At 37.4% G+C, this 27,106-nt stretch overlaps 1 protein-coding gene across 3 annotated transcripts in view; it reads right to left on the bottom strand.

The window, feature by feature from the left end:
- Positions 1-18,671, bottom strand: part of LOC124172443 (zinc finger protein 813-like) — a 41,472-nt gene extending 22,801 nt beyond the window's left edge. For 2 of the 3 annotated variants that reach the window (XM_046551880.1, XM_046551882.1), the window contains exons 1-5: positions 18,393-18,671; positions 18,154-18,291; positions 5,917-6,087; positions 4,141-4,260; positions 3,158-3,277 (exon numbers count right to left, since the gene is read on the bottom strand). In XM_046551880.1, the coding sequence (XP_046407836.1) occupies positions 3,158-3,277; positions 4,141-4,260; positions 5,917-6,087; positions 18,154-18,291; positions 18,393-18,581 (738 nt within the window). In that variant the 5' untranslated portion in view covers positions 18,582-18,671. The remainder of the gene's footprint in view (positions 1-3,157; positions 3,278-4,140; positions 4,261-5,916; positions 6,088-18,153; positions 18,292-18,392) is intronic. The other variant, XM_046551881.1, reaches the window with a different exon arrangement.
- Between the last annotated feature and the right edge of the window lie 8,435 nt (positions 18,672-27,106).

Below are 27,106 nucleotides of genomic sequence, written 5' to 3'. Positions count from 1 at the left end.
GGACCGAACATTCAGAGGTTCGTAATAACGAATTTCGTACGAACATTTCTTTTAGGAATCGTCGAAAAACCGAATGTGATATATGCGATTAAATTACGCCGAAATATATACATAATCAGGAAAATTCGTTCCAGTTTCGGCATGAGGCATGACGTAATCGAGGGTTGATATCCTCCCGAGTACAGTAAGTCCGATTTACGAACTAGATGCGTTCCAATACCTTGTTCCTCAGTTGATAAACCTACGGTCCAGCCGCCGAGAGCTGTCCGACGACAGGGAGAATAGTCTAGGTCGGGGCAGCGTTGCCAGGTGAGAAAGTGAAACGCCTATAAAGGCCTTCATGAAGAGAGGAGACGGAAAGGACGAAGAGCGTGAAGGAACCAGTGAAAGAATCACTTGTTTTAGGGTTTCGAAGAAAGGGCATGTTTTAGTGGATCAGGCTTTTTTCGCAGCTCTGTATGCATCTGACAACGTTGTATGACTAGGCGATGGTGTGAGGTGCGCTTGTGGGGCAGCAATTGGCTGCAAACCGCGCTGGCGAAGGGTTATCCGCACCTCCTATTGTGTCGTCATGGGACAAGTCGTACTATATGCAAGGCATCGAGAATTACGGTCATCCTGCAGAATGCAACACTTCACAACAATCGTGCGCTAACTCACGAATGTGACGAATTGATCTAGATAGCCGTGCAACGCAGCCAGAGCCGAAAAAAATCGCTCTCCGCGGCAAAGAACGGGCAAAACGATGAACAGTTCCTAACTTCACACCGGAATGAATGATATGTTGTTCAGATTATGCCCAGAGTACGATTTTCTCTACACCGCACGGCATAGCAACGGCTAAAGCAAAAGACGCCAAATTCGAAAATTGAAATTTTTGAATGCTGAATGTTGGTAAATCGAATGTGCGTAGGAAGAGAACTAACTGTGCATCAAGTTAACCAGCTGTAATGAGTCTGTCACCATGATTCCCCAGGAATGAAGCTTGTTATATGACGTTGCGTGAATGGTGAAGAAATAACCATAAATGACGCTCTTGGTCACAGTACACGCGGGCAACTTAAACGTGGCGTGATTATTAAAACTTAGCGTAGTGAATGTCCATCTAAATGCCATAGCTTATGCGTGGAACTTCGTAATAAAGTTCATTTTGTAACCGCCATGACCGGGACTTTGGTTCGTAATTTCGTAAATACGAAAATTTCGTAATAACGTTTCCTTTTCCGATAGCTTGGATAGGCCTTTTGCTCGGGACCAACGATTTGCTTCGTAAAAACGAGAACTTCGTAATAACGTTGTTCGTATTAACGAGAGTCTACTGTACTTAAATTGATTCATTATGTTATACTGCAACCTAAGGGCGTATAGTCTACATTGTCTACTTACCTTTAATCATTATACCTTCTGCCTTTAATATATTACGTTGATTGATGAATCTGGTCATTTCACTGTCACAGTTAATACACGTAGCAGGGATGTCAAGGATTACGAGCTAATAACACACAAAAATACCAGTAAATCACTACATTCTTAGGTACATTCACACGCACATACACTCAAATTTTCACACACGCAAACATACTTTCTTTCTCACATATCTCAATAAAATGATGTCAAAATATCATCATTTGAATATTTACTCTGCAGGAAACCTCAGAGAGTATTTCCAATGCACGAAGCTAATTAAAAGTGAGCTTTTATTCAGCCAACTCCCGTCATTAACTTGCAATGAAATAGTGCATAAAAGCTTTCAATAACGCAGTATTCATTTACATTGGCACACAATATAATAGAATGAGAAAATGCAGCTTAATAAAATCTTCGAAAAATAAAAAACACGGTAACCCAGTCACCAGAGACAAGTAACCAAGTACGCCATTAATATCGTGTGTCAACTTTTTCTGCACTTTTTCGCAGCGTTCATTGCCAACACTCGAAATTTCATTGCCTTTACATGGGTACTAACCAATTCTTTTCCACAATAAAGATTTCTGCTCGTACTCCATTTTCTTTTAACTCCTCAGATGGAAATGTCCAAACTTAATGATACAATTTTTAAATAGTTGAAAGTCGGAGTTCGGGTGTGTATCTGTGTAACAAGCTGTATCGTACTGGAGTGAGTGCAACACCTTCCATCGCTAGAACTGCAAATTTTCACGTTGATTGGTGACTTGGGATTAACAAGCGATTTTTCTATGGAAATTAATGAAAATTCATTCGAGGAATGATAAAAATGAGCGACTTTGTTTTGTTTAGCACTAAAAAACTGGATAACAATTTGATATTTTTTCTGCCATTGGGTAAGCTAGCGAATATCTACGTTAACGTGCTCGCATTCGAAAATTAACGTAGTCACTTGAAATAGGGTTATCACTTACGTAAGTACGGATTTACATAAGTCGAGGCATACGTAACTCGGGGGATGCCTGTAGTCAACATTCCAACACCCCATATAAAGATGGTTGAAGACAAACCCCCAGTCTTCCTAATAATTATCTGTTCACAGTTATCACAAAATCCATATCAGCTACAGTTTGACTTTGGTTAAGTTAAATCCCTCAATAAGAAGAAGTTATTTTTGGTAAACTCAGCCAGGGTCCAAAAAATCCAATTCTCTGGCAATGCAACCAAATACAACAAACTGAACATGATTAGGATAAATCACTCATGATGAATGATTGTTCATATTGCCTATTAAATGAGGGGATCATGATTCAAATCATCAGGTGTATTCAGCTGCACCTTGCTCATTTATCATGAACTCATGACCACTCAGTGAGAGCGTACCGGATGCAAGTGTGGGCATCATGACTCTCACTTGTTTCCCTCCCTTCTGCTCCGTGCTGATCCGAAGTGAGCAGGGTGACTCAACTCTCAATAAAAGGCCAACTGTACCATGAAGTCAGACCACTCACTCACTCAGAGAGCAAATGTGAGCACCTAGTGAGATAGAATGCACCCATTTTGCTAATTACAATAAGTGGTTCATTTTGAATGATTCGTTCATTCTCAACACAGCTCCTCTGTATTTTTTCACTTTTTGTCAAGTGAGGGAAAGGGTTGTTTGTTTCTATTGAGTGGTTCTGGCAATGTTCAACAGAGGAATGAATTTAGGTCACAAAAAACTGAGCAAAATAAGGAAAGAGCATTCACTCACCAAATCATCATTTGCCAATGGGTCTACGGCAACACTTGCAATTCCATCCGGAGCTGTTCCATGCAGCACTTCATTATTTTCTTCTCTTAGGGGGTCCATGTTCTCCTCTTTTACATGAAACTAGAAGAGAATTCTGGGTATTACTCGATTAAATCCAAGAATAATGATGAAAATAATACATTATATTCCGTCAAATGGGTCCACCGGTTACTTGGGGCAGCCACTAAATTGGGGCAGATCTTGAAGAACAGAACCCATTAGAGGAATATCCCAGAGTATTCTCCGCTTATTTGGTACAGCATGCAACTTCATTGGGCCATGAGTCAGTGACATAGACTCTATACTCACGACAAAATTAATATTATTTTTCCAAAATACTATTTCTTTATATTTTCCTCCTTTGATTTACTCTTATTTTTCACAAATGGTCTTATTCTTGCCCTATTTTGAAAGCTCTTGTTGTTATACTATCCCCAAGAGGATAGGACTTAGTAAAAGACATTCATTCAGCGTCGCCCGAGGCTGTGAAAAATATTTTTAACAAACGTTATAATTCTTAAAAATGATAATAAATTAACAAAACTCACTGGTTTATCAATCAATTTAATAATTTAAGAAACTTTTGTTGCATTACAACCATTCTTTAGTCTTTTTTCTACAATTTAAAAGTTTTTATGCCCATACATAAGAGAGTTTGGCTAATTGGGGCAGCCGCTTAATTGGGGCAAAGTGCACAACTCTCGATACGTCCCAATTAACCGGAATCTACTGTACCTATTCTCTTTTACCTGAGTCTGCTAATACCAGCCAAATGCCTCAATGCATGAGATTTTTGCGACTAACTTAGATGAAATGGACTAAATTTTTATCAAGTCAGGTAAAAGGTGGCTTGTTTCTAAGAAGTGAGACTGGGGACGTTCCACAGAGGAATGGATTTACATCACAACAAAAGTGAGGTAAACAAGGAAAGAGTGTTCACTCACTAAGTCGTTGGTTCCCAAGGGGTCTATGGTATCACATGCAATTCCATCTGAAAGTGTTCCATGCATCACCTCATTATCTTCTTCTCTGAGGGGGTCTTTGTTCTCCTCTTTTACCTGAAACTAGAAGAAAATGCTGGGTAATGCTGGTGTCACTCGATAAAAGCCAAATAATAATAATAATAATAATAATAATAATAATAAAATATATGCGCCATTATTTTTCGAATTTCTCTCGGGACACCCCCTCATTTTATGCCAAATGGTGTAAAAACATACCCTGTAAAATGTTGTTGCAATTGGATAATGGGAAAACATGCCGCATCACACTCAAAGTTGAGATATTTTGGTATTTTCGGCTGTTTTTCGGATATGAATGGTATTAAGAAGGCGCAGGTATTTTTCAACTGATTGTCTATGGTAACTAACGACACAGTGGACATTTGGCATGATTCTCCTAAAATATTTTTTAAATGTGACCAGTGGTTCCCGAGATACGTCCCCAAAAGTAAGCGCGTCCCATCCTAGGCAGACATTTTTGGTGGCACGAGGGTAGCATACACTCAACATCTGTCGATCATTCTCACTCATCGTAAAACCATAAAATTCTTTAGATAAACTTTAATATTCGTCGATATAACCTTTCCCATTATTCAATCGCAATAACATGTCACAGGGTATGTTTTTACACCATTTGGCATAAAATGAGGGGGTGTCCCGAAAGAAATTCGAACAATAAAGACCACCCTGATGCACCATATGATGACTTTTCTCAGACTATTTCAAAGTCATGCACATCAATTGAGTTGATATTGCACAGCGGAAGAGAATCCAAGTTATATTAAGTGTAGAGCTAACTACCTCAAGTTTATATAGGTAACTGTGTTCTTCTTTGATTTTCCAATTCATGTAATAAGGCAAGTTACTAAACTGAAGTCAAGAGAGAAGGTTGCTTAACCCTTTCAAAGCTATCCTTCTTCCCGGGGTACAGTCAAAAAATGTGGAGGGTATTTTAATAAAATGTAGCGACTAGGAAAAATAAACATTATACAGTTAATTTTTTAGATATCTTTAAGCGGTTCTTTTTTAATTTAATGAGATTAAATTGGACAATAATCACACATTTTTATATATTTGCTGATATATGTTTCTTTACTTCAATGTCCTCAAATTTAACAACAATAACGTAAAAGCCTATATTTCAGCGTGCCGCACTTTTCAGCCGAGTGGTAAAAGCCAATATATCGGCGCGCCGCACTAAGAGGGTTAAACAAATAGAGAACAATCTTGATACCAAACCGTGTTACAGCAAAGACTACTGGCTTGTAAGCAGAATTGAGAGAGTTCACCATTGGCCTACTGCATAGGATAAGCAGCATTTCATTCATAACATTAGCAGTGTTGTACAGCAAAGATTGACTTATGAGTAAATGGATAAGCGTGATTAGACTTTTTGCCTTCTGTCATACAAGTGAAGGTGAAAATACTAAAGAAGTCTCCACAAAGAAATGCCAATACTTACGCCAGTCAAACCCATTTTCATCATACAAATTAATTATTAGTACAACAAAAATTATAGAATGAATCTTTCAACACAGGTTTTACCCTGGATCAGTGGCAGATCTATGGGGGGTTGGGCTATCCTTGGGTACCCAATTTACACTAGATAGAATGGTAATTTTTTCCAACCCCCACTACAGTTGGTATTTTAACCCCACTTAGCCTCCACCTTGACGCTATCCTGGATCTGCCACAGCCCTGGATGATGATAACACTTACCGACATATTGGCAGTGGGAAGATGGAAGTCTGGCACCGGAATGAATATTTCAGTTGGTTGGACTGAGCATGCCATCTGTGAAGAGCCTGCAATCGCATCTCGAATGCAGTCCTTCGCTTCAGCAGAAGACCCCAAATTTTTATCAGCTTCCTTCACTTGTTCAATACTCTGCTGAGAGAATTACACTTATAAACAACTCACCTCCTTCAAAATCAACAAATCAGAAATGCTTTTTATCTTGATGAAACAGGATTTTTGAAATCTCATCAATGCCATTACATAAAAATTGAAAGGTGCCTGTAAAAAAATCACTCATAAATAGAGATACGTGAAAATCCCACTTTCACTTTTATTTCATCGCACTTTCAATAACAGTTTATCGCATTTTGTAGCGTCTATTTTTTTATTTTCCTAATGAGGTAGATGACAATAAAGTGTAGGGAAACACAGTTATATGACAAAATACAGAATATTTTAAGTAATTATGTGGTAGAACAATAATAAATTAAGGAATAAGACAAATAGAGGCGGAGGTGTAGCTTGCCCGCGCCCACTTGTAGTTTGCGGCCATGTTGAGTCCCAGCCAACTAGCAGCTGGCCAGTCGCTCACATGCTTTAAGCGGTGAGTGTCGGTAGAGCATTTAAACTGCGCTTGGCACAAACTGTACGAATTTTGCCATCAAAAAGGCACATTTGCATAGAACTACCACAGACGTCTTGTCATCGCATCTATATCGCATTTGCCATTTTCACACATCTCTACTCATAAACTACATGGTCGTAAGCAACAAAATTGGGCAAGAAGATTCTTGGTAGACTCATTTCATATAATGGCTCTATTACAACATCCTTGGGGCCATGAGAAGGCCTTCATATCGTCCCATTCACAGCAAATTCATGTTAATCCTGGAATTGATATCAAGGTCATGCAAAGTATCGTAATTCCCCTATTTTCAAGTTGCAAGCTTGGGCTTAAAATAGAGATTGAGAGTAAGAATCTTCACTGCTGAATGAACAAAAAATTTTTTATTGTTTTGCTGAATTTGCTTCTGCAATAATAATTTTCAGAGAAGTTGCGTTTGAAAGGACATAATCACTAAATAATAAATTTACTCATTGGTGTCTCTTAAACTTAAAACCTCCTTTAAAATCAACAAATTAGGGATGTTGTTAACTCTGATGAAGCGGAATTTTTGAAATATTACCTACGCCATTAAGTAAAAATTGAAAGGTATCCATATGTCTGTTAGTCGATCATGCCAAACTACAAAGCCAGAAAACAAAACTGGGCAAGACCATTCTTGGTAGACTGAGTCCATATTATGGCTTTATTAAAACATCTTTAGGGCCATAAGAAGACCTTGAAATTTCATGATGCCCTTTGAGAACATGGAAGTCATGCCAAGAATCTTAATTCCCTTCTTTTCAAATTACCAGCTTACACTTAAAAAAGAGATAGAGGATAACTATTGTCACTGTAAATGAACAGAAAAACTAAATTTCTAAATCTTTCACTGGATTTGCTTCGGCAATAATATAATGCAGAGTACCATCAGTAAAAAATATTTTCATAGGGGTATTTTAGAAAATTATGTGGAATGAGTTAATTTTGTTCACAACGTCTTCCTATATCACAAATGAAATATGGAAGTTAATATTGAGTCCATTATGAAGACTTTCAGCTTTTTAATAGAATAGACACTGATCACTATAGGCCTACTCCATTTGGTGTGTGATTTCTCTACCAGAAGGTAAGTGGTTTCGTAAAGCTTAGAGTTACTAACATAAAAATAGATAAGCATGTCTAGGCTCTGGTTTAGTTGCCCAACTGAGGGTCATATAATATTTGTAGAGTGACTACCCATAGGAATACATATTTACACTTTCACAACTGAAGGTCATTCTCCTCTGTTTTTACTGTAGAAGAGCGATTAACATACCAATACCATATTTCTCCGAATATAGTCCCCCTCTAAATATAGTCCCCCCCACCTAATTTGGGGCTTCAGTTTTGGGAAAAGTTAAAAAAAAATGCGTTTGAATATAGTCCCCCCTTTACTTTTACCCCAGGCATTTTTGGAAAAAAGGGGGGACTATATTCAGACATATACAGTATATAGGCTTTGGATAGTTAGCAGTCTGGCATGAGAATGCATGTATTAGTCATTAGAACTCAGTATGCACAGCGAAGTGCCTTCAATTGCATCTTGAATGCAGATGCAATTAGAGTTACTTCACGGCCCACAATTCAGTCCTTTGTCTCAGCAGGAGACCCAAACCTGTCATCAGCTGCCTTCTATCCTTCCATACTTAACAGAGAAAGTAACAGTGAACCACTTTAACTCCATCAAAACCACCACAAAAGTGAAAGTTCCAACCATTGATGAAACAGGATTTTTAATATCTCATCCACACTTTTACATACATAAATTTTGAGTGGTAGACATGAGTTACTCGATCACACAAAATCTATAGGACCAACTTAAACAAAATTCGGCAGAAGTTACTTGGTGCCTGGGGTTCATGTTAAGGCTACATGAAAATCGCCCTGGAGCCCTGAAAGGCCTTCAAGTGGGCTCTTTCATGGCATATTCAACAGCAATTATAAAAAATATGAAGGTCATGCAGAGGCTTCTCAATTTCCCTCTTAAATTTCCTTATCGAGGGTTATAATTTTCACAGTTAAACGAATGAAAAAAAAATTATTTTTCTTTGACTCATTTTGCTTGCACAGTAACATTTTTCTACGTAGTTGTATTTCTTACCTCAAAACCACTAAATTCTCTTTGTTCAACAATGGTGTCTTTGATTAGGATCATTGATTTTATTTAACCCTTGGAGTGCCGGGGTGCACTATTGCGCTCCTCCTATATCTTGCTAAAAGTGTCACGAGCGCCATGGCACTCCTGCGAATTTTTTTAATTATAAAAATTAACTCATATTACCAAAAAATCATCAAATACTACATTATAAAGGTGAAACCACATATAATAAATATTTCCTAGATTTTTTAAATATATACCTCCAGTTGTTTTTGAGACATCATTTTTTTTCCTAACCAACTGCAAAATCAGCAACAATGCCTTCGCACTTTGATACCTCATTCACATTACGATAGTTCCAGCCATCGTTGGAACTATCATGCATTCACACAACGATGGTCGAAACCTGTGCTGCCCACTAGTGCTGACATCTAAAATGAACGGGAAATTGACGGTTAGCAAAGCTGTTGAGGTATGCATGGACAAGACGTGTATTTACTGAATAATTTCTTTCCACCCATATTCGTCCTTCCTAGGACAAATCCATGAAAAAAATATAGCTACAAGAGCTTTTTGTCTTTCTCTTGTCTCTTCCGGTCTCCCAGGGCCTAACCATTGTAAAATGGCAATGTTCGGAACTATGTGAACTATTGTCGGGACATGCATTCACACGGCTAGTTCAGTCAGCTATCATCGGGACGATGGCTCAAACGATCGTAATGTGAACGAGGCATCAGTGTAGTACCCAGGAGATAGGTTGGCACCCAAAGGATTAATCAACGCTCCCACTTGCGTGTGGCCCGAGATTGTTCATAGGCTGTTGGTACTCTGTTCAGTAAATATCCAACAGGCTTTAAAGAGACAGCGACCAGGCAACAACAGTCTTTAACACTTTGAGTGCAGGCTGCTAATTTTAAAGCCCTACTGAAAAATCCAGCCTTTTTTACTAACTTCGTACATTTTTAAAACATAAGCATCAAAAAAATATTTATATCGATGTGCATTTCAGTAAAAATGAGACTTTTCTCTTATTTATGAATGAGCTGAATAACATTTATTGCTAATTTTTAAAAATATAATTTAACAATGAAAACCTGCTGTTTTTGAAATATAAAAACAGTTGCAACATATGATGTACCACCAAAACATGCATAACAATTTTTTATTACACTCAATTTGAACTATTTAAAGCATGGAAATCATAAAAAAGCATTGTTCCAAGCAAATCATTAAAATTCCTGGATGACAAAAAGGGTCACTGCATCCTCAACATCCGGTTCTTTCCGCAAAAGAATTTTCACACCAAGTGGCCTAAGATAAGGATGCCGGTAGCTGCAGAGGACTTTTCGTCCTCAAGGCATTAAAAGAACTCTTTTTCCATCAAGGATTTCATTTTTTAAATAACTGAACCACTAAGCAGTATAGTGGAAAAGTACCACATGCGAAATATTATGGCTTCACCCGTACAAAACAAATATATAGAAAGATGTAATATTACGTCCATGGCAATCTTCAGAAAGATTAACAAGACGTAATATTACGTCCATGGCACGCAAAGTGTTGACAGTTTGTACTCTGTTTGCAGCTTGTTCCTTAACAGGCAGGCAACAGGCATTTCGGGAACAATATGGCACAGACTCTTAAAAGGCAGGGACCGGTTTGGTTTTATGTTTCACCACACAGGGAACGAACAGAAAACATTGAACAGCCTCTCAACTAAGGGACTTAGGGACTGGTTTGTCGTCTACATCTCCCAACCAGAGGTGGATTTAGGGGGGTAACACGGTAAGTCATGACCCTGCCTCAAAATTTTTAATTTTTTATTAGTTGAATCGTTTTTTTTGCAATTCATTTTTCTACACTGTAAATTTAAACTTCTTAAATATTTCAACTTCATCCGTTGTTTAAAACAAAAATGAATGCTAAAAAAATGGGCTGCTCTCATCTCGGAACGAACAAACAATAGTGAACAGGCTCTCAACAGGCAGGGGAAGGTTGGTTGTGCACTTCACCAAACAAGGAAGAAACAGACAACAGGCAATCAACTGACAGGGGCCAGTTGGTGGTATGTTTCACTGCACAGGGAACAAACAGACAACAGTCAACGCACTATACACCCAAGGGTAATCAATAGGTATTGATTTCTGCAAAAATAATGCCTGTTTGCTATCTAGTTTTAAGTCTGTTGGAGATTTAACGAACAGAGTATGGACAGCCTACAAACAACATCAATTTCATTACGTACTTGGAAGTTTAATTGTGTTGCACCTTCGGCATGTCAACATAAATGAACTGTTTTTAGATTTAAAAATGGACTGTATTTAGTTGTTTAATTTCGTCGTTACAAAGTGTTTTTGAAACTTTCCTATGCTGTGGAACAAGCACCTTCCACCGACCGTCGCTCTCTTGTGACTGACTGCGCAGTTGTTCCTTTCATAACACCGTCTCCTCTCCCATCCCCTTCGGAGGCACTCCTTACAATACAATCCCCTGCCCGGGCACCCCAAACGGGGTCCATCCCCTTCTGGGGCACCACTCAGTCACTCACGTCCATTTCCATCCATTTCATTGCCGTAACAAATTGAATCTACACAAAATATTATGTGCTTAAACAGAAATTATACCTGATTGAATTCGGGTCATTCCATTTCAAACCAACCAGGCCATGACACCCACCGTCTCGGATTATCATGAAACGTGCCATGGTAATACATTCTCGTAAAATTAAGGCCGTTTTACACGGTACACAGAATTGCGCAGGTTAGAGCTGCATTAATTTCTAAAATGGCGTGGAATTGAGTGAATGCATGAACGACATAAGAACATGGGCTATTTTGCCATCTCGCATCCACGCATTCTGGCATGTGTTCTAGTAATTCACCGCTTTCCACGACGCAATTTTGATTGCGCCTGCGCACGTACGTCAGATTGCACAATTCCGTATACTGTGTAAAACGGCCTTTAGAAATGTTGTGCACTTTTAGCCTCCATTTCTCAATTGCTAATGAAATATGAGCAAATGAAATTTGAGCGTCACCCCTAGAGTGCCGCATGGTGCAACACATTGTGATTTTTATTTTCATCCGTAACTCCATTCCTGTGAGATGAAAAGGCATGATTTTTTTTCTAAAGCTAAGTGTACATAATATTCTCACGATTATCATCAAATATTCACTGCATGAAGTAATTCAGCTGCAAAATAATAAAGTTTACAAAAAATCTCGCTTGTACCATTTTTCATTGTCAGCATCCACAGGGAACGCCCATGCGAATACAGAAGACTCATGGTTCAGTTTTAAGTAATCATTAATGTATGAGCAAAGATCTTGATGAAAAAAAATCGTGAGTCCGATGTTCCTTTTAGTAAAAACATACCCATTTATGGTCACAGGAAAAAATGGCTCTTTTTCAAGGAACATAGAAATTACACAATTTAGAGTATATATAAGCTTATACTCATGATTAAACAATATTGGAGCATGCATTATCTCACTACAGTGTATGCTACTGTATCTTAGAGTAGGAAACACATAAGCAATCATGTGAATGTACTCCCACACGTACCGCTAATTTCGTGCTATCTGAACTATTCGAGCAGAGGGAGTTTTCATTAAAAAACTACATGATCCATGGTACACGATGACATCCTACATTCCTTTTCATGTGCCCAAAGACTAGAAACATTTCATATCCAGATGTATTGACACCACAGGAATGTACATTACCAAATGTCAAAGGGAACTGTCATCAAATCATTTGAATAGAGAAATTTCTCAGGAACTTCACTCTTTCAATATTTCATTTAGTCATTCTATATCATTGGAAATATAGGTAAAAATAGTAAAATTAAATTAACAATCTTACCAATTGATTTGAAAGTGATCCTTCTCTTTTTAACTGGCTTACCACATTCTTAGATACCGTAGTGTTTTCACAAAGTCTAAATATTTTTTTTTAATGTTGGCCACTTCCTCCCTCAAGAAGTAGTGTGACCTCCGAGAGCTTTTGGTGCAGTGGAATTAAGCACACACAATATGTGTCCTAGTGGCACACAGCAAACATCATATCTCTCTGGCCACGAGAATGAAGGTGAGGGCCATTTAGGTGTCACGAATTTAACTGAAATATCACCTTTTTCATGGTTGAGAGCTTCCACTAGTCCAATGTACCACACTGCTTGCTGTAAATACAACCTACATAGGGACCAACAGCCAAATTATCAGGGAAATCCAGTGTTTCAGAACAAAAATCAAATATAATAATATACTCGTCATCCAGGCCGTGGAACTTTGCAGCGGCTTTACTATCCGATAAAGACACAAAATGATGGAAGTTTCTTGAGCCTGGAATTGTTTTTGCCTTGGTGGATCTTTCAAGAAGTTCACTACGTGACCAAGCCACATCACTAGACTTAATGTTTAAATCAATGTTGACGTTTTTCATATTATCTATACAAAATTCATACATCCCGCTGCTGTTTGTTATTTGCTGTGCCATTTGTTTCATGATACCACCTATACCATAACAAGAGGTCTTTCCATGGCTTGTGGAAAAAAAGATCATGTTGCATTCATACCATAGTCATTATAACGATGGCACATCCATAAAAGATTGGCAGTTTTTATATTGCCCAGCACATACATCTGTGAAGTACTGAACCTCTTGGAGGCGAAGTTCTTTTTAATAATTCTATTAGGTGACGTTGCACTTCCATAACAAAGGCCACATCATGATTAAGATCATCAGATATGAAACAATGAGATGAGGTGGTGAGAGTACTATCTTTCTTCAGGTAAATCAAGCAAGGGTGTATGGTGCATGATAGATTTATCCAGTGATAACTTTGAACTTCATCCTGAATTAAAAATGAAAAGTTCTCACTAAAATCCACTACGATAACTGCCTTTTCAGGACTGAGGGTTTCTTTGCTTATTTTGAAAAACAAGGATTGTACTTTAGCGACGTAATAATATGGTATCAGTCTATTCATTTTGAGGCATAGAATGTCCAAGAGTTCATCAATGGATGATGTAAACAATGGAAGTTCTGTTCTATCAGTGGAAACCCACTGTCTATATTTCACTGTATCAGTGGAGGTATATTCACAAAATTTAGAAATGATGATATCCTTTAGCCTGGAAGGATCTAGACAGTAATAACATTTTCTGAGCATGCAATCTGCATTGTTTTTGCCACAGATGATGATATCCATCAACTCCTTACATATATGTTTCCTTCAATTGCAAGGCAGTAATTAGCTGTTTCATATTTTGATGCATGACACAAACACAAACTGAATGAGTCCCAGAAGCACCAGCCATCACACACCATTTTGGCTGAAGTGAACAAAATTTGGAGAACCCAATTTTTTCTTGCGGGTACTGCTCTTTGAAGAGCACTTGAAGTTCCTTGAGGTTATATAAAATCAACCTCTTCTGCATATACTCATTCTTACCCACATAAACTTTATATTTGGCTCTAGGAATCTGTAAAGAATTCCAGTCAAGCTCGTAAAAATTTTTCACCAGCTCTACCATGGAGTTTGGAAGTGGTTTCCCAGCACATGGTGATGGCATAGCAGGTATTCCCTTCTCATCAAGTAACTTTTTTGCCTGTCTCTCAGTGTAGTCTGAAACATGAAATTCACTCATAATCCTTTTCCTAGACCAAAATAAAGGGGCCAGGGTCAAAATTTCAATTTTACACTGCCAGCTAACTGTAGGCAATTTATTCTTAATTTTAGTCAGCAGGTCATCCAACTTGGCTTTCTTTCGCTTGATGAATTGACTGTCACTCTCATCTTCATTACTACTTAGATTTTCTAGGGATGCATTCACTAATTTCAATGCACCAGACACTTCAGAAACAAGGTGATGCTTACCCTGTGTTATCTTTCCTTTTCCATATGAGTGTCTACTAAGATAGGACAAAGAATGTAATTTCAAAGATGAGCAGTCTAAAGCCTCCAAACTGCAGTTTGTTTCATCTTATTTTCTATCACTTTCCACCAAAGACTTAACTGATGTAAGTTCTTTATCGCTTTCATCAAAGCCATTGGGAACAACTTCACCTTTACAAATTTTGGAAATCCTCTTGTCACACCAACAGCAAAGTTTTTCTCCAGGCTTCACCAGGAAGCCCACTGCTCTCACAGACTTACACTTTTCTAGAGGTATGGTCCTCAGAAATTTCCTCGCAGGACCTTTTCGTATGGCAAAGGGGTACAGCATTTAAGCTGAAAACACTTGTATTTCTTTAAGAAGCAATGAAGATGATGAGAGCACACAGTCAACAATGATGAAATAGGAATATTGCACAGTAGGGCAATTAAATCTCTGTCCACTTCTGGAAGTTCTTTGATATAAAAAGTTTGGGCTGTGCTTGTGTTGCTCTTTTTGTGAAATTCAGAACAGAGTTCTTTGCCAACACTGCACAATGCTATCTCTGACATGGCAAGACAGACCTCAATACGAATGAGATGTTAAAATGTAAGCCTGGCTATCAGTCACACAAGCATGAGTTACTTAGTTTGAAATTCAACCATGATATCGCTAAGGCAGTACCATATGACTGAGAAATTAATTAACTTCACTTAGACTGAAATTGGAGAAAAATTTTCTGATGGCTCTCTTCTGCCTTCACATTTTATACCATACTATTCATTTACCCATTACCCATGGAAGAGATAGCTTAGTAGGAATAATCCTGAAGGCAAGAAATTAGCAGTACGTGGGGGATTACATTCACATGATTCCTTATGCATTTCCTACTCTTAGAGCCGGTAGCATATGCTATAGTGAGATAATGTATGCTCCAATATTGTGTAATCATGAGTATAAGCTTATATATCCTCTAAATTGTGTAATTTCTATGTGCCTTGAAAAAGAGCAATTTTTTCCCGTGACCATAAATGAGTATTTTTTTTACTAAACGAACGTCGGACTCACGATTTTTTTCATCAAGATCTTTGCTCATACATTAATGATTACTTTAAACTGAACCATGAGTCTGTATTCGCATGGGCATTCCCTGGGGATGCTGACAGTGAAAAATGGTACAAGCAAGATTTTTTAAAACTTTATTATTTTGCAGCTGAATTACTTCATGCAGTGAATATTTGATGATAACCGCGAGATCATTATGGACCGCTTCGCTTTAGAAAAAAAAACCATGCCTTTTCTTCCCACAGGAATGGACTTACGGATGAAAATAAAAATCATAATGTGTTGCACGTTGTGGCACTTTAGGGGTGACGCCCAAATTTCAGTTGCTCATATTTCATTAACAATTGACAATTGACGGCCAAAATTGTACAAAATTTCTAATTATACCAGAATGTATGACCATGGCAAGTTTCATGAAAATCCGAGTCGGTGGGTGTCATTTGGTCAAAATATTGGTTGATTAGACATGGAATGACCCATTCATTAATATTATTATCACCAACCATTGATAATGGCTAATAAAGTGAGCTCGAAAATTATAACAGCTATCACGGCTTATGCATGATAAATATTTACTTTGCCAATTACAGGCAGGGGATGCTTGGTTAACGTTTTAGCAGATAGGGAACGGACAGACAACAGTAAACAGGCACTCAACAGACAGGGGCCGGTTGATCATCCATTTTACACTAAAGGGAGCATACAGAAAGTGGTGAACAGGTATCTCTACAGGAAGAAAAAGATCACCTATTGGACAAAAAGACAAAAGTGGACATGGTGCTGCCACCTACCTATGGAAGATAGCAAATGCAATCAACAATGCCGATATCTCTGAAACCATTATCTGTACATCTTTATGTGCACTGTATTGCGGCTGTTGATTTAGAGAAAAAATTTATTTTTTTGAGTGTTATTTAACTTGCACTAAATCCCTGCAGCATATAATTAAGTCATCCGTACATACAAGTAACAGAGAAAGTCTTGATGTGATAATTGTTTTTCAGTGTGTTCCTTTAATAATTTATTGTATGTCTTCAGTTTCTGAGCAATTATTAATGTTTGTATTTAAAATGTATTATGGGTATGCGAGTTCCGTCACTGATAAGAACCTACAAACATTTGTCAGAGGACTGTGCTTCTTCTAGGTTTGTTTGTGTGAAGTGAAATTATTGTTTTCATGTAAAATCATTAATGGCGTGTTTCTCTCCTGAGTAATACGTATAATATTGGCAAAGTGAATACCCCAAATTGTATTCATTTAAGGAAGTCTTTCTTTGATGAAGATATGTGAAATATTTTTTGGTGTCGTGGTTTTTCTGGTAATGATGACAAAGCTTGCTTTTCGATAACTATTCAGGATTTTCATAACTCATGGAATGTGTGGAAAAGCACAATATAAGTTTTTTTTAGCAATCCTTCAAATGAATTTCAACTTTGAATTCTATTTTTACATAAATTATGTCTTGTCTGTTACCAAATTAGCAGCAGCAAACAGGTAAGGAACAAAGTTTGCGACTAGGGAGAGAACAGGCAAGTCACCATCTCATGGGTATGAAACAGACAAGCTGTTCCAATTAGCATTCTACCAATAGTCGCCTGCCCATTGTCACTCGGACAGTAAACAGAGATGTAACAGCCACATAAACAGGCACTGAAATGGCTGGCTGTGTTGGCTGTGAATCAACAAGTAAGGAACAGAGATTGCCGTATCCCACAACAGGGAAAGAACAGACAAGTTACACTCCTCTCACAGACTTGAAACAGACAAGGCATTCCAATTTACAACCTACCAACAGTCACCTGACTGTTTTCACTCGGACAAGACACAGGGAGCCAATAGCCTACTAAACAGACGACAAACAGGGGTTATTGTTAAAGAAAGCAACAGGGTTATTTTACAAATGTAATGAATTGCATTGCTTTTCAATTACTCATTACAAGAGACGATACGTATTTATGGTTGATTCGTTAAGTTTGGATACGAAATAAAGTTATATTATACTTGCAGTTCTATTCCACGAATGTTCTGATTTATTGGATATTTTTTGTACGGCTAAATTATTAGTACAATAGGGCATTGCAATATTTCCACCGAGTTTTGACATTATGCGTTCCGTTATTACGAGTACCATTATCAAATAAACAACAACGAAACGTATAGTGTCAAAATAGAACTCAGTGGAAATATAGCAATGTCCAATTTTACTAACATTAAGAACTTCCACCACATCGTGTCTCAAACAGAAATATTATTCTTTAGTCCTTGTACACTTTTGCATTTCTCTCATCTCTTCGTGTAATAATACACTTTGAAAATGGTAAATAAACTTCAATAACGTCAGCAGTTCAAACGTTTCTATTAATGAACTTAAAGACCTAAAATTTAAATCCAAACAGGTGGTCAAAAGCAAAAGGAATATATCCTAAATATATTTCACATCTATTGTCATTTTCCTGCTTGCGTGAATGATTTAACATTACTTGATAGTTTCACCAGGCTTCCCATGGAAAACTAAAATAAAAGCACTCACCCTGAAGCAATTTCTGGGCAAAAATTTTCTCAGTTTTGCGTCCGATTTATGACAAATATCTCTAAATTCAGAGAATTCCATGAGTTTTCCCCAGCATAATGGACATAAAGTGGCGGGCAGGCCGTCTCCCACAGCAACCTGAGAAAGCAATGAAAGCCTATGCGTCAAGAGATTTCAGACTCATCGTGGAATATATGTTCATAGAACAGAATAAAACATGAACTAAGGAAATCACTTACATTTAAATCGACTAAATCATACAAGGCATCCGCTACAGTTATCTGTCTTGCTATAGTTGAAGTGAATATGTTGTAATAATAATTATTTTTCTTCATGCAAAGTCTGCACAGGGTACCTTCGTGAATCCTTCCTGAAGACTCCGAGGAGTTCTCAATGGTCGCACTCATGTTTTCAAAGAAATAACTCATTCAATCTTAAAACCACTTCACTCATCAAAGAAATCATCCACACAGCACTGGTAAAGATTGCCAAATTCCTCATACACTACGATCGTTTCCAAGACGTACGTCAATACGAAAAATTGAGACTGATCAAGGACAAGGGCATATAAAGCCACATTTGAATACGACCTCAAACAGAAATCACTTCGCAACAGAATGGAGAGTAAAGTTCTGCACGAATTTCATGCCCATTGACACCCCAGTTTATATCAGACCAGGTAAGCAAGATTTAGTTTAGATCTCGTACTTTATCTGCGTATCTTACCACTAGAGGACTACATATACAACGGGCTTTCTATCGAAAAATGCGATATTCCAGCAATTTTAATGGCAAATGGGCGTTTATTTTATATTCATTTAGTGAGCGTTAACATGGTTTTTTAAAACATATTTATAATTTACACAATAAGGAAATTTTGGAATCCTTTTTCTGATTTCAAGACGTTATAATGTGACCGGGTGCAAGCCGAAGTTGGGCTTCAATTCCGTTTATTGCCGGCAGATTGAATAATCAAATGAAATTGTAGAATACGATCAATCAATAAAGTGCAATCAATTTCAAATGCAGTGTCCATTTATTTTATTTAATCAAATGGAAAGAAGTTAGTCTTCAAACGCGGATATTAGGCCTGTAGTTCAGGTGTGCTTTCAGCGGTAAAAATGGAAACTAGAAATACTCGAATCTAGACCGGTGTTTTAATGTATTGTCTTATATTAACAAATAACATGTGATGTTGTGTACAAGGAATCGTGTCAAAACTTGTTGAAAATATTCTCAGTCCATGCTATTGCGTCGTGATGTATGTGTTACGTGTATTATTTGTTGGCGTTTTTGGTCCTTTCGAGGATAATTTCATAGTATTTTCATTTTCACTCATCATTGAAGTGAATGCAGTTTCCTTGAGAGAGTTTCCCTGTAATTTGTGCTGCTGTATTATAATTTCGTTTTTTCCAAGAAAATTCTGATGACACACAGCTTGTTTATTTCTATTTCAGGTTGCTGTGGGAGATGGCCTGTTCGCTACCATGTGTCCCCTTTGTTTGACGAAACTCACTGAATTCAGTGTTTTCAAAAAGATTTGTTTCGAATCAAACGCAATTCTGAGAAAAATTCCGCTACGAAATTACAGCAGGGTGAGTACTTTTCGTTTTTTCTTATTTGAAGACTTGTGCGTTAAGTTTCGGAGAGTTATTAGTGACCCTCTTTGGTTTGTTTTAACAGCAGTAAGAAATCTTGGAAGATAATTATTTGCGGAATGACATTGTTACGACAAAAATTTGTAAGGATTAACTGAATTTGGTAATAGATAATCGCTTAGTGGCATTATCGGAAAAATATATTGTATTACTGCATGAGGCCATTTAATCCAGTACCTTTTAAGTAGAGGCACTTCGTTTAACGATCGAAAGAGAGTTGAGCAAACCAATTTTTTATCTACAATAATTGGGGACATGATCAAACTGTTCCATGTGTGTGAATCATTGGCAAGGACCTAGTTATGCAGTTGGTGTTTCAAAGGCCACGACTGAATATATTTTGTCTTATGGTAAAACTTAATGTGTGTACTAATGGCATGTGTGTACCAATGTATGGCTTTCAAATTCACCATTGATCAACTCAAAAAGGAAGTCCACCCACTAGGCTGTACCACACTCCCTTTTTAAGTATTCGATTGGGTATCCGGAGTATATTTAAGTGAAAAAACAAATTCCAGACAATTTACTGCTAATGTACGAAATGTGAGATACCCAGAAATTAGTTTGTTTGTCGGTCGTCAAGCATAGTCTCAAGTGCACGCAAACGTATGATATTTCTTTTGTTCGAGTTCTTGTTTACCCTCGACTATCATCTCTTGAGGTTTTGGTGAACTACAGTGTGTCCCAAAAAGAATGACCCGATTCTAAATAAGATTATTTATTAGGAAGAAGGGCTTAACATCAACATATTCTATACTAAATTACTCACAAAAGACAAAAGTTTATAAAAAGCCATTATAAAAGTTCAATATGTCCTCCATTGGCTGCGCGGACGAAATCTAGTCGATAGCTGAATTCATCCTAAACTGAGCGTAAGGTGTCTTCTGTCACTGAAGCTACAGCAGCTGATATTCTTGTTTTTAGTTCATCAATGTCACGAGGTAAGGGAGGAACGTAAACATGCTGTTTAACATTTCCCAAAAGGAAAAAATCGCATTGTGTCATGTCAGGGGACCTAGGAGGCCAACAGTGTAAAGTCTGTTCTCGCGGTCCTGTACATCATCTTCAGCGAGACTGGCTGCACCGTATTGTTAGACCAATGGTCTAAGGGTTGCACGCTCCACATCGCTCGTAGTGACATTCAGCAGATTTTTCTAAAACTCTAAACAATGCCGATCACATCTGGCTCTGTTTCGCTTGCCTAGTGACATTTGTTTCAATATTATTACAAGTTGAAATCGAGTCATTCTTTTTGGAACACACTGCCCTAGTGAAAATGAACTGTTCACGAACCGTTCAAGAAGCATTAAACGAAGTGTTCAGAACCTGTTCACTAAGTGTTCATGAACTGTTCGGAAACCGTTCACAGACTGTATTTTGGCCCATTGAACCGTGACGAACCGTTCCAATAAGCTATTCAGCAGGCATTTCCCAGCTGTTCATGAGGTGTTCAGCTGTTCATGGAGTGTTCTGTAACTGTGCAGGAAGCGTTGCACGAAGTGTTCAGAACCTGTTCCCGAAGTGTTCATGAACTATTATTGAACCGTTCATGGACTGTATTTTGGCCCATTGAACCGTGACGAACCGTTCCAATAAGCTATTCATGGGGTATTTTCCTGCTGTTCATGAGGTGTTTTCAGATGTTCGTGAAGCATTCTTTTACCTGTACTGGAAGCATTTACCATAATACCAATGATGGTTAACATCTCGAAGTGTAGGTCTGACAATAATAATTGTGTAAATAACAATTGTGAGAATAATATGCAAAATTGTTTACCAACATTTCGATATATTCCTTATACCTTATTCTGGGCTATGAATGATAATGGTTACATTAAATTGATACATGAAGGCAAGGGTGAATCCAGGATATTTTTCTGGGAGGGGCACATGGGTGTGACAGGCAAACAGTCTTCTCATATTTGAGATTTAAAGGGTAACAATATGCATAGAAAAATTACTGTAGGTACAATATATTTTCTTTATCTTAACAAGATACTTATTAATATAAAATTATGTGAATGATTGACACTCCCAATTAAACAAAAAGAATACTAAAAATCTTGTCTATTTTTCAAGCATCTAGGGGGGGGCACGTGCCCCCCCCCCTAAATCAGCCTATGCATAAAGGAATGAAAGGTTATTACAATGTTTTGTTACAATAAAATAATAAATGTAAATAGAATTCAATTTTACATACATAATATGCCAAAATTCTTGTCTCTTCTTTTACATTTGTGTACAATTGAATTCTCTCTGTATTTTTTGTGACCTACAATCCAAGACATTAATCATCATTGGTATAATTGTAAACACTTCCTGTAAAGGTAAAAGAATGCGTCATGAACATCTGAAAAGACCTCATGAACAGCAGGAAAATACCCCATGAATAGCTTATTTGAAGTTTGCAACGCTTCAAGGGGCCAAAATTCACTACAAGAATGGTTCTCCAACAGTTCATGAACACTTCTGCTACAGTTTCTGAACATTTTGTGTCACACTTTTGGAATGGTTCTTGAACAATTTATTTTCACCAGGTATGCAACCTTTATCATTCATAACAATTGTATATCATTCTCAGACCTATACACCAAGACATTAATCATCATTAAGTAATTGAGGTCAAGAAAAAGAAATCCATTTAATAATACCAGTGCTTGATCAGGAAGCTATGGTAGATATGTTTACAAACTGTAGCTAAGCTGAACTGAAGTGTTGCATACCAATGAAACTAAACTGTTCAGGAAGAGCTCTCAAGTCTTTGGGAATTAAGATTTTGAATCTTCTGGGGTTGTTTGCAGTACTTTTAGTTATTGCACAAGCTCTGGATTGTATTTGGAAGTCACACATTCACCACTTTATTTACTTTGCTCACATTATTGTTGTAAATGCATAGCAACCTCAAAACATTTGTACTTATATATTTACACTTTTATTAAAACTGTCAATGTAAATATATATTACCCTCATTATACCAATTTGGCAATTTTTGCACATTTCACCAATAACTCAGCATAAACATTCACACACAGTTAAAGCACTTATGAATTTTTGAACATATTAGCCCTACTTTTAAATGTCTTCCCTTATAATGCACTCATTCAAGTTTCTTTAAATTCATGCTTATCATTTATGCAAAATAGTGAATCATGAATAGCATTAATTAATTTTTACATTTAGTAACTGTGGAAGTAATGGGTTGGGCTCTTGAATTTAATAATCTGTTCAGGAAGCGTTCTCGGCCAACTGTGCTGAAGCCGTGCACAAGACATTCATGGGCTGTTTGTGGGTAGAGCGTGCGAACAATTCCCAAACACTTCATGAACGGTGTAGGAAATTTGTCAAGTTCTAAGTCAATATCTGATCCTAATTTTGCTTAGAAAATTATGAACACAATGATGGTTGTTTTCCTTAATTCATGATGATATGCTAATGAACATCAACTATGCAAAATAGTGAATCATGGCTAAATTATTTCATTTAGTAATTGTGGAGGAGATGTGCAGAACTAAAATATCTGTTCATGAAGCGTTCATGTCCAACTGTGCAGGAGCCATGCACAAGGCGTTCCATTCATGGGCCGTTCGTGGGTATCAGGTTAGAGTGTGCGAACAATTCCCAAGCACCTCATGAACGGCCCAGGAAATTTTTCAAGTTTTAAGTCAATATCTGATCCTAATTTTGCATAGAAAATTATGAACACAATGATGCTTGTTTTCCTTATGATCAATTACGTAAAATAGTGAATCATGGATAAATTATTTCATTTAGTAATTGTGGAGGAGATGTGCAGAACTAAAATATATGTTCATGAAGCGTTCAGGAAGCGTTCATGTCCAGCTATGCAGGAGCCGTGCATAAGGCGTTCCGTTCATGGGCCGTTCGTGGGTACCAGGTTAGAGCGTGCGAACAATTCCCAAACACTTCATGAACGGCCCAGGAAATTTGTGAACCGTTTGCACAGTACGTGCACAGCTTATGAACAGTTAAGCGAACAGTTCATTTTCACCAGGGTGTATACCAAAATATTTTCACTGCATTTCTGAAATGGATTGTTCATTTTTAAGGTGTTTTTTTATGAATAGGTGGTGGGTACATTGAATGCAAGAGTAGCAAGGTGTATAAAAATATTAATTTTTAGTACGCCAAAATTATCCTGGAAAGTATTTTAAGTAATTGTACAATTACAAAGCAAATAAGGAATTTTGATGTGATAGACCTTTTCTGTAGTCCTTAAGTATTTTTTTTTGTTCCAATTTCCAATATTTTAATAAATTTTTTTATTTTTGCGTCAACTGTGATTAATTAGATAACCAAACATATGGATAAAACCATCTGTGTTAGTACCTTTATGAAGATTATTTGTACATGTGTTTATAAAAGCTGTTCCCTTATTGCAATATGAAAATTTTCTATGAATTACGTATGCGGTTAAGAAGTTTAAAGGTGACCTGTGTTGGGAAAAACATTTTTATGGTTTGAAATTTTTATCCTGCATAACAGTCTTCACAACCGTGGCAAGGTATATGAAATGCAATATTTCATTCTTAAGCCGATGTCCCACGGTCAAATTTGCATCAAAATATTTTCATCAAAATTTGATGCAACTGACGCGCACCCTGTCCCACGGTCAAAATTTCATCCATCTGGCTTTTGGACCCAATGGATTTGTAGTAAAAATTGGTCTTGATAGGCAATGGAAAGTCTCAACTAGGAAATCCGTAATAATAAGTTGATCTTTAATAAGAAGGAAGCGATCTTTAGAATCGCAATACAAGGAATCGCAATTCTCCTGGTTAGCTTTGTGGAGGGCATATAATGCGTGTGAGCAGCTGGAGAAATGACTAATATGAACTGACGATTATACCTGTGAAACACTACAGCTGCCCCTTTCTATTACTATGATTATAGGATAAGGACCTTATTTTAGCAACTGCTAGATTAGGAGAGAAAAATGTGATTTAAGTGTACGCATACAGCAGTATTCGTAACATCTCCTCAACTACAATGTCCATCATTTTTTAATAACATTTTCCTCGCGGGAATAAACTGCCTTACGTTAGTATTCTGGTGTTTTATTCTACCCTCAACCTAGCTGATAAGGGACATGAAAATTTCCTCACTTATCGTCAATTATTATCGATAATATACAGGAACATCGGCGACCAACTCCTTCTCCAACATGTTTAGCATGCTTATTCCAATGCTTTCATACCCCCTTTCCAGTCAAGGCCAAGTTCAGCATTCCTTGTTTTCTTTTTTTTTTGCCCCTTTAATGTTCAAGAGGCCTGTTCTGACAATTTCGCCTGCTAAAAAAGACAGAATCCTTCACCTCCACAAGTTTCCAAATTTGTGTACATAAATATGTTTCGTTTGTTTTTGATCAAAATGAGATGCATCGTGGGACACCCCCATCCAATTACATCAAAATATTTGCATCAAAATTTTTGGACAGAAATTTTGATGCAAATATTTTGATGTAAATTTGACCGTGGGACACCGGCTTTTAATTTTAGGGGATTGTGACTTAAATGAGTTGTAATAATGTGAATGCAGAGTATTTTGATTCTTATAATTTATTTCGAAATAAGTTACCTGGAAACCTTTTTTTTTTATAATATTTTGTGTGGTAATTGTGTGACATTTACTTAGGGATTCTGTTTTTATGTTGATAAATTTTGTTCAATGAGTTTGGATTATGCTGACAGGAATATATTTTTAATGGAATGCATGAGGGAATGATTAATGCTCTTTGCTGATTTTTTCTGAGAATATCTTCGACATCATGCAGACTTCTGTGGTGAAAAACTTTTCACCTAATTTTAGAGTTTTAAATGTTAGTTCCCTTGAAGTATTAGTGTTGTTTTTCAATGGTTGATGAGATAAATAATTTTAAAAACCTGGTTGGTTGGTTAGGTTATATCTACCCTATGATGTAAATAGAGCTTTCAGCATTTCTTACGGGTGACATGTCAAAGAAAGGGAATTGTCCATCACTAGCTGCTATATTCCCCATCATTGTGGCAGGGCTCAAACACCGTAATGGTTAAAGTTTTCATCATTTGAAGCTATGCATGAAGCAAGCCATTTTTTGATGTATAACTGTATATTGTCATATGTACTCAATTCCTGATCTGCCAGACCTTGTGCCATCGAATAACACAAGCTATAATCATACAAGGCAATGTCTGGGGAATTTGGTGGATGCACCTTCTTATTTTTCTTCACATTTTAACATTTCCAGATTGGTTTTAATGGGTTTTGTAAGTTCAGGTCGAGCATTGTCATGCTTAGAATTACTTTTGAATCATTAGGGACCCAAGTTCCTAGCTTTTGAATTATGGCCAATGTATGCTATTGCTTGGAAATGAGGGCTTAGTAGACTCATAATACAAAGCCAGCTCTTCTTGAGTTTGGCATTGATATTCTTTTAGCAATGCCTCTAATCCAGCCTATTTGGAGGTTTTTGTCTTCCTTCACATGGTCATTTGTCAACATTGAAATGACAGTCTTTGAAGCAATGGAACCAATCATAGCTTCTTGTTTCACTTAGGGGAGCATCTCCATAAACTTTTTGGATCTCTCAATGCACCTTATCCCCTTTTTTCTTTGAATGAAAGAAGGAAATCAACTCTTCCCACAAAGTGTGCGGTTAATTGGCACAGACTCAGACATTTTCAAACAACAATAAGTATGTAATACCGATACAAATTCTTTATGGTCATTTAGCAGTTTGTTTGAACATGTCTGTCCTTGAGTCATGATCATGAACATACATATGGACTATCGTCGACATAGGGCGCTGCATGCACGGGATTGTTTCCCGAACTCCCGGTCGATAGGTTTACAAAATTTGTCACTTCGTGTCACTACTCTGGAAAGAGGCTGGTGTGTCACGTTAAAATTACGTGGCGGTAGTAGGGAGATTCGTGTCAGGCAGCGATGAAATTGAGAATTGTGGAGTAATTACACCTTCCTCAGCAAAACTGCCCATACTATTTATAGCACGTTATTCATAGTTGGATGTGAGTGTAATAGAGGCGCAGTATATTCTCTTGGAAGCAGAATTGAACGGTTTCAATCGGACGGCGTGGGACAGCTTTGAGAGTTGTGCGTGGTTGTGCGAAATATTGGTGTTTTTACACTTTTTCGTGGTTTTATACTCTTCGCCACAATCCCGCAATTGTTAGTAAAAGCAGGAGCTGTTTTGTGCCCAGATGCAAGATGGGCTACCCGAAAACGAGGGCAGATAATGCCAAGCTGGGCGTCAGGAACAAATCAGTGTTCAAAGCCTC

Source organism: Ischnura elegans, assembly GCF_921293095.1.
Source record: "Ischnura elegans chromosome 13 unlocalized genomic scaffold, ioIscEleg1.1 SUPER_13_unloc_1, whole genome shotgun sequence".
Taxonomy (NCBI): Eukaryota; Metazoa; Arthropoda; class Insecta; order Odonata; family Coenagrionidae; genus Ischnura; species Ischnura elegans.
This window is presented reverse-complemented; position numbering and strand designations above follow the sequence as displayed.